At 45.7% G+C, this 14,242-nt stretch overlaps 1 protein-coding gene across 2 annotated transcripts in view; it reads right to left on the reverse strand.

Moving 5' to 3' along the window:
- Positions 1–14,242, reverse strand: part of LOC137426739 (calpain-9) — a 107,402-nt gene that overhangs the window by 50,737 nt on the left and 42,423 nt on the right. For both annotated transcript variants that reach the window (XR_010984394.2, XM_068115564.2), the window contains exons 10-12: positions 12,251–12,411; positions 11,894–12,102; positions 7,398–7,434 (exon numbers count right to left, since the gene is read on the reverse strand). Coding sequence is in view for 1 of the 2 variants with exons in the window: in XM_068115564.2 (XP_067971665.1) it covers positions 7,398–7,434; positions 11,894–12,102; positions 12,251–12,411 (407 nt within the window). In the remaining variant the exon portion in view is untranslated. The remainder of the gene's footprint in view (positions 1–7,397; positions 7,435–11,893; positions 12,103–12,250; positions 12,412–14,242) is intronic.

A 14,242-nucleotide genomic window follows, 5' to 3' on the forward strand; every position in this document is an offset into this window, starting at 1 on the left:
GTCAGACATGAGATCAGGGCCATCTCTCTGGGCACATCTCGTGCTTTCTATACAGTCTGGCATCCTTCCTTACTCTCCAAACTCTCTACCTATGGAATACAAGACCAACTCTACTCTTGGATTGCTGACTTCCCCCACTCTTGTAGCCATTGTGTGGCACTCAACCGAATCCTTTCTTCTCCTCTCCCTGTCAAGGCTGGAGTGCCTCAAGGCAGTGGTCTCAGCACCATAATATTCCTCATCTTCATCAATGATCTCTCGGACTCTCTGGAAAATCCTCTTTATCTCTTTGCTGATGACTCGACTCGCTGCCATGACATTCTTCATCCTTCTGACAGACAGACAGCAGCCTCCTTCCTCTCCTCAAACCTTGACAAATCATTATCTGGTCAAGCACTTGGAATATTGTTATGTTTGTGGGGGGTAGGCAATGAAACACCTTAGTCCAGGTAGAAGTGTATAGATTACCATGCTCCGCATGTCACGATGAAGAAGAAGAACCCCCATGTACCATAAGTAGGGAATCCGTTTAGACCGGATGTCGTGTAAGAGTGTATCTTTGTCCCCATGAGAGGGGTGGGGTTATGTTAATTATTTAGGGATTAAGGGTAATTAATCCTCTGTATGTAATTGTCTCTGAAATATTTTCCTGTGTTCCTTATGACACCACACTACACACCATAGCCAAGCCAAGCAATCGACACCATAATTAATAACACTAAATAAAACAACCGAAAGCAGGACATTGAAAACTACCGCGGGTTCTGCCAGCCGAACCATGACAAAGACTGGCAAGTGACCATGAGGCCATGCCCCGAAGGACAATTTGTCCGGTACCATAGAGCGAGTGAGATGGCACTCGCTGAGTGGAGCACGCACGGGGATCGTCGGATGATGTAAGAGCACTGAGAACAAAAGACTTTAGTCCCGACATTTTGTCCTCTCTTGCATGGGGATTTCATCACGAGCAGTGGCATTCATTATCGCTCTTGAGCTGGTACTGTGAGGGTGAACGGTCGCAGCCACAACTCCTCTTGCGCCAGGGACATTGCAAGTGAACGGTCACATATACGGTGCTCTATTACGCTGGGTCCTCGTTGTGTGCGGTTGGAATTCGGGCTCGCTCTTGGCGGTGGCATTTGCACACCACACCCTCTCGCGTCCTGGTGTTCGTAAAAAGCGGACGCTGTCCCGATATTTTGTCTCGTGGTCCCTGACTTCCATCCTGTCGCAGCCGCATTGTCCTTTCATTAACTCGTCGGTGCTGGCTGTGCATCGTCTGTGTGCGCTGAGAGACGCCGGTGCTGGTGAAGCGGACGACAAAGACGAGCACGGCTGAGTGAATGAACTGCACGCTAAGACCTGTTCCCGCGCACGGACTTCACGCCAACCAGTGTGCGTTTCCGCGCAGGGACATGGGGCCTGTGACGCGCCCTGACAGGGTTCAAGAGCCGTTCAGAGCTAAGTACCTAAACACACATTTTTATTTTCAGTTATTTTCCCCCTTGTGTGTATACGGGTCCGTATGGGTGCGCTCCATTTAGGATATTAATTTTACCGTGCATTATTTTGTTACCGGCATTTTTTCAATAAAGCCGGTATTTTTTGGGATTATAATTTTGTGTCGGTTGAATTTATTATCCAGGTTCGAAGACGTCCAGTGGGGTCCCGTGAAGGTAAGAGCTTTGCTACCATTCGCTGCCCTCATGCCCCGTGCGTATTCACACCACCATTGGATTGAACGCCTCGGAGTGTAAAGCTTGCTCGGCTATCCGTCCCCAGGGGTGTTCACCCCGGGAACGCGACAATATCTTTCAATCCTGAGAAATCCCACACACTCCCTCTCTCTCTTGAGATACATTTTGTCTCTAACTATCCCATCTACGAGGTGTGTTCAAAAAGTATCCGACCTTTGTTCATAAAAAATACTCGTATCCAGATACAACAAACTTATACTAATCTCCTTCAAAGTAGTCCCCTTGGGCTGCCACACACTTCTCCCAACGGTTCTGCCACTGTCGGAAGCAGCGCTGGAACGCCTCTTTTGGGATGGCGCGCAGCTGGTCCGTCGCATTCCGCATGATGTCTTCTCTGGACTGAAATCTGGTCCCTTTCAGGGGCATTTTCAGCTTGGAGAAAAGCCAGAAGTCACACGTAGCCATGTCAGGAGAGTAGGGAGCCTGACGAAGCACAGGTGTGTTGTGTTTGGCCAAGAAACTCTGTATCAAATGTGAAGAATGGGTGGGTGCGTTATCGTGATGGAGCTGCCAATTGCCCGCTGCCCACAGGTCCGGCCGTTTGCGTCGCACAGCGTCACGAAGGCGACGCAGAACCTCTTGGTAATACTCCTTGGTGATGGTTGTGCCGTGTGGTGCATACTCGTGATGAACCACGCCACTGGAGTCGAAGAAGACGGTCAGCATGACTTTGACATTGCTGCGGACCTGCCTTGCTTTTTTTGGCCTCGGGGATGTTGGATGCTTCCATTGTGATGACTGCAACTTGGTTTCTGGGTCGTACCCATAAACCCAGGACTCATCGCCAGTGATCACTGTGTTGAGGAAGCTGGGATCGCTGTTCACAGTCTCCAGCATGTCCTGTGCGATCTCCAAACGGAGTTGCTTCTGCTCAATCGTTAGCAGCTTTGGTACGAACTTCGCTGAGATTCTCCTGAAGCCCAAATCCTCCTTCATAATGGAATGAACGGATCCAATGCTGACGCCCACCTCGTCTGCAAGTTCTCTGATCGTGATTCGACGATCCTGCATCACCAGGGTCCTCAATTGGTCAATGACGATCTCATTTCGGGATGTTGAGGGCCTACCCGAACGTGCTTCACTCTCCACTGATGTGCGGCCATCTTTGAAGTGGTTGTACCACTCCTTTATCTGTGTGGTGCTCATTGCTTCGTCCCCGAAGGCCTGTTGAATCTTGCGGATCGTTTCCACTTGGGAATCGCCAAGCTTTACACAAAATTTGATGCAGTAGCGTTGTTCAAGTTTTTCCGTCATTTTGTCAAAAACGAAAATCCGACGGCGCTCACTTACACTTCCTCACTCATCGGCGGTCTGCCGTCGAATGACAGCTTCTGCAGGTGGGAAAAAATTCACGCGTGCGCATTAGGATCGCCTACATACGTACACCAATCAACGCCTCCCTAGCTTCATTTGTTTACGCACGACAAATTAAGGTCGCATACTTTTTGAACACACCTCGTACTTTATTAACAACCCTCTCGAAGACATTAAGTCACCCAAGCTCTTAGATCTCACTCTCAGCCATGCTCTCTCTTGGGCAAATCACATTTCAAAGTTGGCCTCCAACACCAGGCAATGTCCGTCCTTGGCACACCTGAGCTTATATCCACCTACAAGGCTTTCATCTGCAGTTGATGGAATACTGCACTCCCCTCTGGGTAAGCTCCCCTGCCTCACATCTTGCTCACCTTGACACTGTGGAAACCAAGGTTTTCAAGATCATTGGGATCTCTCGCGATGAAGCTGAATCTATGGGCCGATAACGTTGCCATCGCCGACAAGTCGCTGGTCTGTCTTCTTCTGCCTCCTTTCTGGTCTTGCATCATCTGCCCTCTCCATGCTCCCCCACCCCCCAGGTATCTCCAGGATGCATGCAGTCCACCAGCAACCTCTTTTAGTGAAACTCCAGAACCACTGCTCACCTCCACTCATTTGTTCCCTTATTTTCCTGTCTGTGGAACAAACTTCCACACTCTCTTAAATGCCATTCTTCCCTCCTGTGTCTTCAGCACAGCTGTTCACCAACATCTCAAGTCATCACCCATTCAAAACCATGATCTTTTCTGCACTTTTAAACCACGACCTACCCTCCCAAAATTTGGCTTCTGTATCCATCTTGTCCACCCCTTGCATTCTCCCCTATCCCTCATTATTACCTGCAACCAGTGTTTGTCCATCTCCCTATATTTCCCCCTCTTCTCGTGCTGTTCGTTTTGTGTTCTAGCTGTTCCACGAGCCTTGACTACGAATACAAAAAAAACCCCAAAAAAACAAGAGTGCACCGTCCCTTGGATGAACGTTAAGTAGGAGTATCCAGGGTACGAGTATTAAATATCCTCATACTCGTAGGTGGAGGTCAAATATACTTTGGTATCTCTCCAGAGTATTGCCGGCACCCTGAACAAATTACATATTCCTGGCCGAATCAGCTCCAGTCAAACATCAGGCCTAGCCAACCAGTTCGTGAAAGACTTAGGACAAAAACTTTCCCTGGCCAACCCCACAAGAAGGTGGAAATAATAGGGGCCGTTATAGAAGTAGTAGTAGTCGTAGTAGTAGTAGTAGTAGTAGTAGTAGTAGTAGTGGCGGTGGTGATCGTAGTAGTAGTAGTAGTAGTAGTCTTTTCCTTCTTGTCAGATCAGACTTTTGGGACTGCCACTGGTAACATGTAACCCAGTGCTACCTGCCACATGGTCGGGTTGTCGGTGACTAAACAGACACCCCTCACTGGCTTTGCTGTAACACCTTGTCAAGACTAAAACAACACCTGACAAAGGGTGGATGAACTCCCAAAGGGAGCCAATTGACATCCAGTACAGAGATGGTGTTTCCTAAAAAACACCCAATGGGGGTAGGAAAATTTATTTTTTCTGCTTGGCCTAATTGGTGGTAGGTGCGTAGGCGAGATAGGGGGCACCTCCGGGACACAAAGGTGATCCCGGGGGAGGAGGCTGTTTCACAGCACCACTTGGTTGTCTGCGACATAAGGGTGAAAGGTGCGAGGAGAGCTCGGTGGGTGAAGTACCAACCGAGAATGAAGGTGTGGAGGTTGAAAGAGGTGACAGTAAGGGAGGCATTAAAAGAGAGGCTGAGTAGGGTAGAGGATGATGTGGTTGAGCTTGAAAGTGGTTGGATGTCAATGAAAGCTAGTCTGTTGGGAGCCGTTGGTGAGGTATGTGGATGGACAAAAGGACCACCGAGGCACTCGGAAACATGGTGGTGGGATGTTGAAGTTGGAAAGAGGATTGACGAGAAGAGGAAGAAGTTCAAGGAGTGGCAGAAGGCGAAGGGTATGGGGGCAGAAACAGCAGAGCATGAAAGTTATAAGGCAGCCAGGAAGGCTGCAAAGAAAGAGGTAGCAAAGGCGCAGGAGGCATGTAGGAAAATGTTTGGAGAACGCTTGGATTCGGAAGAGGGTCTGAAAGCAGTATTCAGGATTGCAAAGCACATAGCGAAAGAGAGGTGTGATGTGATGGGGGTGAGTTGCTTGAAGGATGAAGTGGGACAAATCGTTGTCAACCCAGATGGAATTAAAGGAAGATGGAAAAGATATATGGAAATGCTGTTGAATACAGAGAATGAATGGGATGGCAACATAGAGAGTAACCCAGTTTTAGGACCGGCAGAGAAGATAACTGAGAAGGAAGTTGAGGAAGCGATAAAAGCAATGAAGATTGGAAAAGCGGGAGGGCCGGCGGGAGTTGTGGGAGATATGTTGAAGGCAGCAGGAAGTTGGGGTGTGAAGAGAATGACAGAGATCTGTAATCTGGTGGTGAAAGAAGGCCGCATTCCAGTGGATTGGGAACTGAGTACCCTCGTCCCTCTATACAAGGGGAAAGGTGACCCTCTGGAGTGTGGCTCGTACCGAGCGATAAAGTTATTGGAGCATGGAATGAAGGTATTGGAAAGGGTGTTGGAGAGGAGGATAAGGAAGAAAGTGAAGATCGACGAAATGCAGTTTGGATTTATGCCAGGAAGAGGAACGACAGATGCGCTTTTCATTGTGAGGCCGTTGCAGGAGAAGTACATGGATAAGAGGAAGAAGTTGTTTTTTGGGTTTGTTGATCTGGAGAAAGCATTCGATAGGGTTCCACGCAAAGTATTGACATGGGCATTGAGGAAGTTAGGAGTGGAGGAATGGTTGATCAGAGTAGTGATGGCAATGTACAAAAGAGCGCGCACAGCTGTAAGGACGAAGGACGGGAACAGTGGTGAGTTTGAGGTGAAGGTGGGAGTGCATAAGGGGTCGGTACTAAGTCCACTACTATTTGTAGCTGTGATGGAGGTGCTGGCTCAGAACGTAAAGGAGGGTTTACCGTGGGAGTTGTTGTATGCAGATGATCTGGTGTTGATTGCGGAAAGTATGGATGGACTGAAGGAAAAGATGAACAAGTGGAAGGAATGTATGGAGACAAAAGGTCTGAAGGTGAATATCGGAAAGACGAAGGTGATGGCAAGTGGTAAAGCATGTGGTGAGGTGGAAAGAACTGGGAAGTGGCCGTGTGCTGTGTGCAGGAAGGGTGTCGGAGTGAACTCCATTCAATGTACAATGTGCGCTGAGTGGGTTCATCAAAAATGTAGTGGTCTGAGAGGGTCATTTACCAGTGTGGCAGCTACATTCAAATGTAAGGTGTGCACAGAGGGAGCTGGAGATGGAGGAAATGTTGAGTTGGATCTTGGAGACGGCGTGAAGCTGGAAGGTGTGAAAACATTTTGCTACCTCGGAGACATGCTGAATGGAGAAGGTGGATCAGACTCGGCAACGGTTGCTCGAGTGAGATGTGCATGGAAGAAGTTTCGGGAACTGAGTGGCGTGCTGATGAGGAGGAGAGTGTCGCTGAAGCTGAAGGGAAAGGTGTATGCTGCATGTGTGAGAAGTGTTATGATTTATGGGAGCGAGACGTGGGTAATGAACGTCGAGCAGCAACGAAGGCTGGACAGGGTGGAAATGCGAATGGTTCGGTGGATGTGCGGAGTATCGTTGAGAGAGAGGAAGACAAATGATGAATTGCGAAAGATGATGGGAATAGAGCCTGTGATTGATGCTGTGAAGAGAAACAGTTTGAGATGGTTTGGTCATGTGTTGAGGAAGGATGAAAGTGACTGGTTGAGAAGAGTGATGGAAATGAATGTAGAAGGAAGTAGAGGACGGGGAAGACCGAGAAAGACTTGGCTAAAGATGGTGGAAGAAGAAATGCGGGCAAGGGGGTTAACAAGGAGAGATGCAGAAAATAGGGCAAAATGGAGAAGATTGTCATGGGGACCGCAAGGCTAACCCCCGCTCTAGCAGGGAAAATGGCCTTAAAATGCATGTTGTTGTTGTTGTTGTTGTTGTTGCTTGGCCTAATTACTCCTCATCCACAGTGGTACAGTGACGAGGTTTCCTTGTTTCAGGACGAGGTTTTGCCAGTTTTTCTTCTTCTTCCTCTCTGTTGCCCTAAACGTTTAGTGGCTCTCAGCCTTGATGAGGGAGAAGTTCAATTTAAAAAACCCAAAAACTATTAACTCATTTTTGGAATATTTTATGTTCTCCTTTATCAAAAATATTTGAACTGATAAAAAGATCGAATAAATCTATTAGATTGTCTAAATTCACAATAATAAAATAAGTAGAAAAATGTTCTCGCAACAAATACTTACCTTATCGAGGTCTGCTCCAATTTCATCATCCGATTCACTGGCGGAATGAACAACAAGAACATTCAAACAATTAGTTCCATTGTCTCATACATACAAGCAATGATCACCACAAAGTCAGATAATCTTTCCAGCTTCTGGCCCCAGTAAATAATTAAATCTAGCTCTCTCTCCATCGCTATCTCTATCTCTCTGGCTCGTGCTCACAATGACTGCAGGTAAATAAACACAACATCTTAAAAAAAACAAAATACACCAACATTAACAATACCATATCACATAAAGAACGACACTCGGTAGAGCTCATATCTCCGCCAGGCTGAACAGTTTACGGTTTGTATCCTACTGATAGGTCGGATTTGGATCTGGACCTGAGCCAAAATCGAATCGTTAAAAATCCTAGTATCCGGATCCAGATCTTCACCAAAATCTCATAAATTTGTCCTTGTCACACAACCAGCCTGTCCACCTAGTTTCGTTCGAATTTGTCCATAAAGTTTTGACATATCCTACTCACAGACAGACAGACAGTGGTGAAAACATAACCTCCCTCCACCTTCGGAGATGGAGGTAGTTACTGTAGCTCCTTCAAGTACAAGTACTGCTTCCACATAAATGACTAGGAAATTCCCGAAGTGGAATTTGCTGAATAAACAGTGGTGTGCTTATCCATATAGGATTTAAACTGAAAAATAATGTCGATGATCAGAACTTGTAATTCACAGTTTTTATAATGTACATTTGGTATTATTTTAACACAAAGGTGTTTATACACGTGAAAGGTAGACTGAACACAGGGGAATCCACAAAGGGGTCATCTATTTATTACATATTCCCCCATTCTCCAGTATGCACCATGTTCGAACACACATACCGTAATCGCCACCACCCCCCCCCCCCCCTGCAGCCCCCCTACACGGTACCCAAGAAACCTCAACCAGCTTTTCAATGACATTTTATTTTTAAACAAATTTTAAAATGTATGTTTCACGCTACTACAAACTCCAAAACATGAAAAAAAAAAAACCAGGGTCACATTTTTGAAATAATTCCCATTCCGGTTAAAGGGCATTTTCATTCCCATTACCATGGTCAAGGTTCAGGAAGCCATCATCACATACCAACAACAGATATATAAACCCTCAAAACATGCGGCCACTTGTCTGTTGAACACGCCCATATCTTATTAATGTTTTGTTTTATGGGGCCCCAAAAATTGTTAAGGTCCCAGATTTCAAAAATTTACAAAAGAAACAAAACTAAGGGGGAAAATTGGGTTAAACTGTAATACGGTATAACGATTGGGATTAATACGTAGACTACCACCTAAATCGCTCCTTCCATACTACATTCAACGCATCATAGTTGTACAGGCCCAAACAACCCCCTCACCCCTGCAAACATACACCCTCCATGTGTACGTAATTAATACATAGCCGAATGTGGCACGACAGATCACATCTAATATGATGCATGTCAAAAGTGATTCGTCAGGTGATGACCTTCTAAAAATTATCCAATCCCAAACCCATCTCAGATATAGCTATATGTCACTAAATTGCATGAGGAAAATTAACTTAAAAACCCTATTATATGTTAACTACAGTCATGATTGTGGAAGATCAAAAATAAAATAACCAATTTTTTTCTATTTGAAAAGCCCTGAAGATGACCCGCTGGACGTGTAATAACATGTAAAGCATGTCCGATAGGATGGTACAAGGTAGAGCACCTACCTTTGAACTGTCTAGTCTGGGTTCGACTCCTGACCCAACTATACGCTGTGGGATTGATGCTTCGTAGGCAGGGTGTTTCATTACAGTGTGTGCTGTCAATATGGAAGTCCCGTCTGCTAGCAACAGTTGGTGGATGTTAAATAACTCACGACGTCTTTTGTGAAGAAGAAGGGAGTGGCACCTTCAACAAATTACAAATTCCTGCCCTGTTAACTCGGAAAACCACCCCCTCCCCCCCCCCCTCTTCCCCCCTCTCTCCCCAAAGTGTAATCCTTGCCAGGAAACTGCTTTGGCAGCGTTGAACCTGCCTTTGGTCAGAGCACCTGCTTCTTCTTCTTCAAACAATTGGAACAAGTCTTTCAATTCAATCCTAGCAAATCTCACACTCTCACTCCCTCTCTCCGAAAGGACTGTATGGCAAACTCTCCTATTTACTTTCTTAACAGTCCTCTAGAGGAAGTTCAGTCACTAAAACTCCTGAGTCTCACTGTCAGCCAGAATCTTTCTTGGGCAAGCCACACTTGAGACTTCAAGACAGCTGTTCACCCCCATCTCAGGTCATCCTCCATCCAAAACCATGATCTTTTCTACCCCCGTTAACCTCCCCTACTCTCAATCATGAAGCCCACCTCTTTCCAAATTTCCAGTTTTTCCCCCCAAAGAGTTTGCTTGTGTATCCATCTTATCCATCCCAAGCATCCTCCTCAACCCCTCTTTCTACCCCACCCCCATTATTTGTCCAGCTCTCCCTCTATTTTGTCCTTAAACCCTGTTGTTGGTGTTTCCGCCTCTCTCCTTATTGTTCCTTTTGTTCTTTTGCATCCTGATCCATTATATTGTCCTAGCTCTTCCCCGAACCTTGACTGTGTATACAAAAAAGAAGAAAAGAAAGTGAAAGCTCTATATACAAATAACAGTGGAGAGGGTTACACGTACATAAGGAATATACACGTCAACAACCATCTTCCATTATATGAAACACTTCCCTCGCCTAAGAGGCCTGTTTGTCAAAAAGAGAGTGGTATTTAAACTGGGAAAAATTTTTTTTTTGAAAAAAGGGAGAGGTGTCTCACCCACCACCAAAAGGGTCAAGGGACACAAGGATTTTCAAAACTTCACATTAACAACAGTGTTAGACAGTGTTATTTCAGTCTATAATGGAAGATGGATGAGGCAGGATGATGACACAGGAGTTAGGGTAGAGAAGGGATGTAACACTGCCATGGCACGTGTCGGGGAAGAAAGGGTTAAGTTTATCCCATGTTTGCACACTTAATATTGTCGTGTGGATGACTCTATTAAGACAGAGCATCCACGGATGGAATCGAGCTTACTTTGAGGCGTTTCCAATTCAATGGCGGATCGATACACGAGCAGGGGGAACCGGGGGAGGATGCCGCGGCTTACGTGTCAGTCCGACGATGTCTTCACCCTTTGAAAAGAACTCACAACGAAAACAGAATTAAAGTTGGTTGGGAAAATAATACAAGGGTTTATTTAATAAATATCGGGACAGGAAAAGAACGCGCCGGTAATAACTAAACCCCCTTATGAGCGCTCTCACACTTCACTTCAAAAACACAACACAGGAGGAATGAAACAAAGAAAACGTTGTGGTTCAGGTGTGGTGCGTCTTATCTGTGTCTGGATGTAGCGTCCGTCAGGAATCGCCCGGCTAGAGCGCGTCGTCCGATGCAGCTCCGGTCGGCGGGAAGAAAGGCCTTGATGCACCCCCGTTCGCACACTGCTAGGCCACCGATCCACTCACTCGCCCCGGTCTTGCCCGCGCCAGTGGCAAGCCTCGCTCGCACGTGAATGCCAGGGAGGAGAATCGATGGTGCTCCAACGTTGCTCCAATGTCCATCGTCAAGCAGGTAATTCGCGGTTCGCAAAAGAAAAGGTCCAACCAGGAACAAAAGGCAAGGGCAAAAGGGAGGTCCGGGCAGGAACGAAGCCAAAGCGAGAAGGGCAAAATGCCGGCGAGCCAGTTGTTTTGTTGCTCGTGATCTGATGTCAGTTATCTTCCTCTGCCAATCAGTGCCTCCCTTCCTTGTGACCTTTCGCGGCTTTTTACGTCACCAGCCCTTCTCCTTCAATCAGTGCGTAGCTTGTTGGTAGTGGTTTTGCGCCTTCTGCACTGATTGGCCGAGCGCCTTTGGTGTCACGTCGTCGTGTGGCACGTCCTTCATCTTCCTTACTCTCCAATCGGTGCTTGGGTTGTTGCTCATCCCTCCCTCTCCTGTCAATCACGAGCTTTCCTGGGCGTGTCTCTCAGCCTGCCTGTTCGATGTTTGCTGCCCATGCCAGCGTTGTACGTGGCCGCTTGCTGTCTGCTCTTCTGGTCAGTTTTATCGTCTTGTGGCTTAGGGGGATTTAATTAATGTGTGCACTATTGGATCTACCTAATGTATAAGAGAGCATTGCCATAAGGGACACCGGAATGTTCACCGAGGTTTCACATACAATGGAATCTTGTCCTTATTTCCTAGAACTATTTATCATGCCCCATTCCTCGTAATGGGGATGAAGACACACCTTAATACGAACAAACCGCCTAAACAGAACTTATTACAGGTGAGATTACCTATCACGACAGCCGAAGCATGATACCTATTCAGATCTACCTAAATCTATATAATATATATCCTCCTACCCACCGACATAACAATATGTAAATGGCCTTTACATCTTAACTTAAACCTCATATCCTGATAACACTGTCTGTATCTCTTGTTCGTTTAACATTGTGACCGCCATACGTACTGTGATTTATTTGGCTTCTCACAAAACACCCTCAGGAGGAAGTCGGCCTCCTGGTGCGGTTCAAATGTAGATGGCACGATGATGTAGTCTCCTGGTGGAAGGCGGAATCGAAACGAAGTTTCCCGCATGTTCACGAAGGATTCCGAACGGGCACACGACTGGTTGTAGAGAAAAAACTCTTTAGGCATGGGGTCCTCGCCATGCGTGATCTGCGGGAAATAAAAGTACAGACCAAGGAAAAGTAATTGTAAGCAGTAATGGATATCATTAAAAGGATGTATCATTAATAGTAAAGTACAGAGGGCAAAGAGGTTCAATGACGATATAGAGGACGAGTATCACGAGGCTTTTAAGAACCTTGTATATTCCATAGCCCAATGTGAGCAGATTGCGCTGCTGCTTCCGCATCTCCTTCTGCATGAGAGCCACGATGAATGAGCAGGTAGGCTTGCGTTCGTCAGGGTCGTTGTCCTCCTCGAGCAAGCGCAGCCGGAATTGCGGGTTTGTCCAGAAGGTTTCTGCAGTTGGGATTAAAGCTTATGGATGAAAGATTTTTTAATTTTTTTTTGTATACAGAATCGAGGCTCATGTAAGAGCGAACACATTGACACATAAAACATACAATTTAGGGAGCAGGAAACGGAGGGAAGCACACAAGCACAACAACAGAATATAACAGGGACGTCGGTAGATCTGTGGAAGGGGAAGGGCTGGGGGAGGAGGGAGAGGTACATGGTATAAAGCAAATAAACACTTCGAGGAATTTCAGGAAATAAGTTGGGGATTAAAAAAACAAAATACACCAACATTAACAATACCATATCACAAAAAGAACGACACTCGGTAGAGCTCATATCTCTGCCAGGCTGAACAGTTTACGTTTTGTATCCCACCGATATGCCAGATCTGGATTCAGACCTGAAGCAAAATCGAATCGGCTTGTTCTTGTCACCTACCCAAATCATCCACCAACGTTTGTGTTAACTCATCCACAACTGTTTGAGATATTGTGCTATATATCATTTTTGGCCCTATCTCTCAATGTAGAAGAATCACTTAAAAATTCTTTTTATAGTATCCGGATCCAGATCTTCACCAAAATCGAATCGGTTCGTCCTTGACATCCAACCTTTCGTCCGGATCCATCCACAACTTTTTGACATATCTTGCTCACAGGCAGACAGACTGAAAACATTCGGTAACAGAGGCAAATATCAATTTAAAAAAGTTTTTGAATGCTACATTTGAATAAACCGAGAGCAGTGAGCTTCTAATATGTGAGTAACATGAAATGACCTGACATGACCTCTTTCATGGGATCTGACATGCAGACTGTAACGTACGGTGGTCATTAAAAAACTACGTGAATCAAACATGTTGAGTGGGAGACAACGTGGTTGTGGTTAAAAATGAAAAGTCCAATGGTGGATACTGTCCGAAAAAATGTACCCTACAGTCACATGAAAAAGTAAGTACACCCCATGTAAAGTTTTGACTTTTTCAACATATTTCAACATACAGCTATTTGATCTTCATTTCAACAATATTGACAGATAAAGGTGATATAATATAACAAATATCATGAAACATTTACATTTTGTAGTCCATTGTATAATTTAAATAAACATAAATGCAAATTTCACATGTGGAAAAAGTAAGTACACCCCTACATTTATCACTACTTCATAGACCTAAAAATAGAATCAGGTGCACCAGCTCAGGTGCAAATGATAAGAACATCGTTCGAGAGGATCTTGGAGTAACCTGTCTTATTTAAACCTCAGACATTTAGTTTGGTTTGCTCTTTGTTGTTGAAGTGTGCGGCGTCACCATGCCTAGATCAAAAGAGCTCTCTGAGGCCTTCAGAAAGAAGGTTATAGATGCCTACGAGTCTGGGAAGGGATTTAAAAAGATCTCCAAACAATATGAAATCAATCATTCGACTGTCCGGAAGATCATCTACAAGTGGAGAAGATTCCAACCAACTGCCAACTTGTTCAGGCCAGGCCGCCCCAGGAAGTTCAGCCCGAGAGCAGACCGCAAGATGCTGAAAGAAGTCTCTAAGAACCCCAGAATGTCATTACGGGACCTACAGGTAGCTCTTGCCACTGTTGATGTCAAAGTGCACGAGTCTACCATTAGAAAGAGGCTGCACAAATTTGATCTACATGGTGTGCCAGGAGGAAACCTTTGCTATCCAGAAAGAACATCAGGGCAAGACTAAAGTTTGCCAAGGAACACCTAGGCAAAGACCAGCACTTCTGGAACAATGTGCTCTGGACAGATGAGTCAAAGGTAGAGCCAAGAGCTATTTGGCCACAGTACCAGAAGACATGTTTGGCGAAAACC

Source organism: Myxine glutinosa, chromosome 5 (assembly GCF_964187855.1).
Source record: "Myxine glutinosa chromosome 5, kmMyxGlut1.1, whole genome shotgun sequence".
Classification (NCBI taxonomy): domain Eukaryota; kingdom Metazoa; phylum Chordata; class Myxini; order Myxiniformes; family Myxinidae; genus Myxine; species Myxine glutinosa.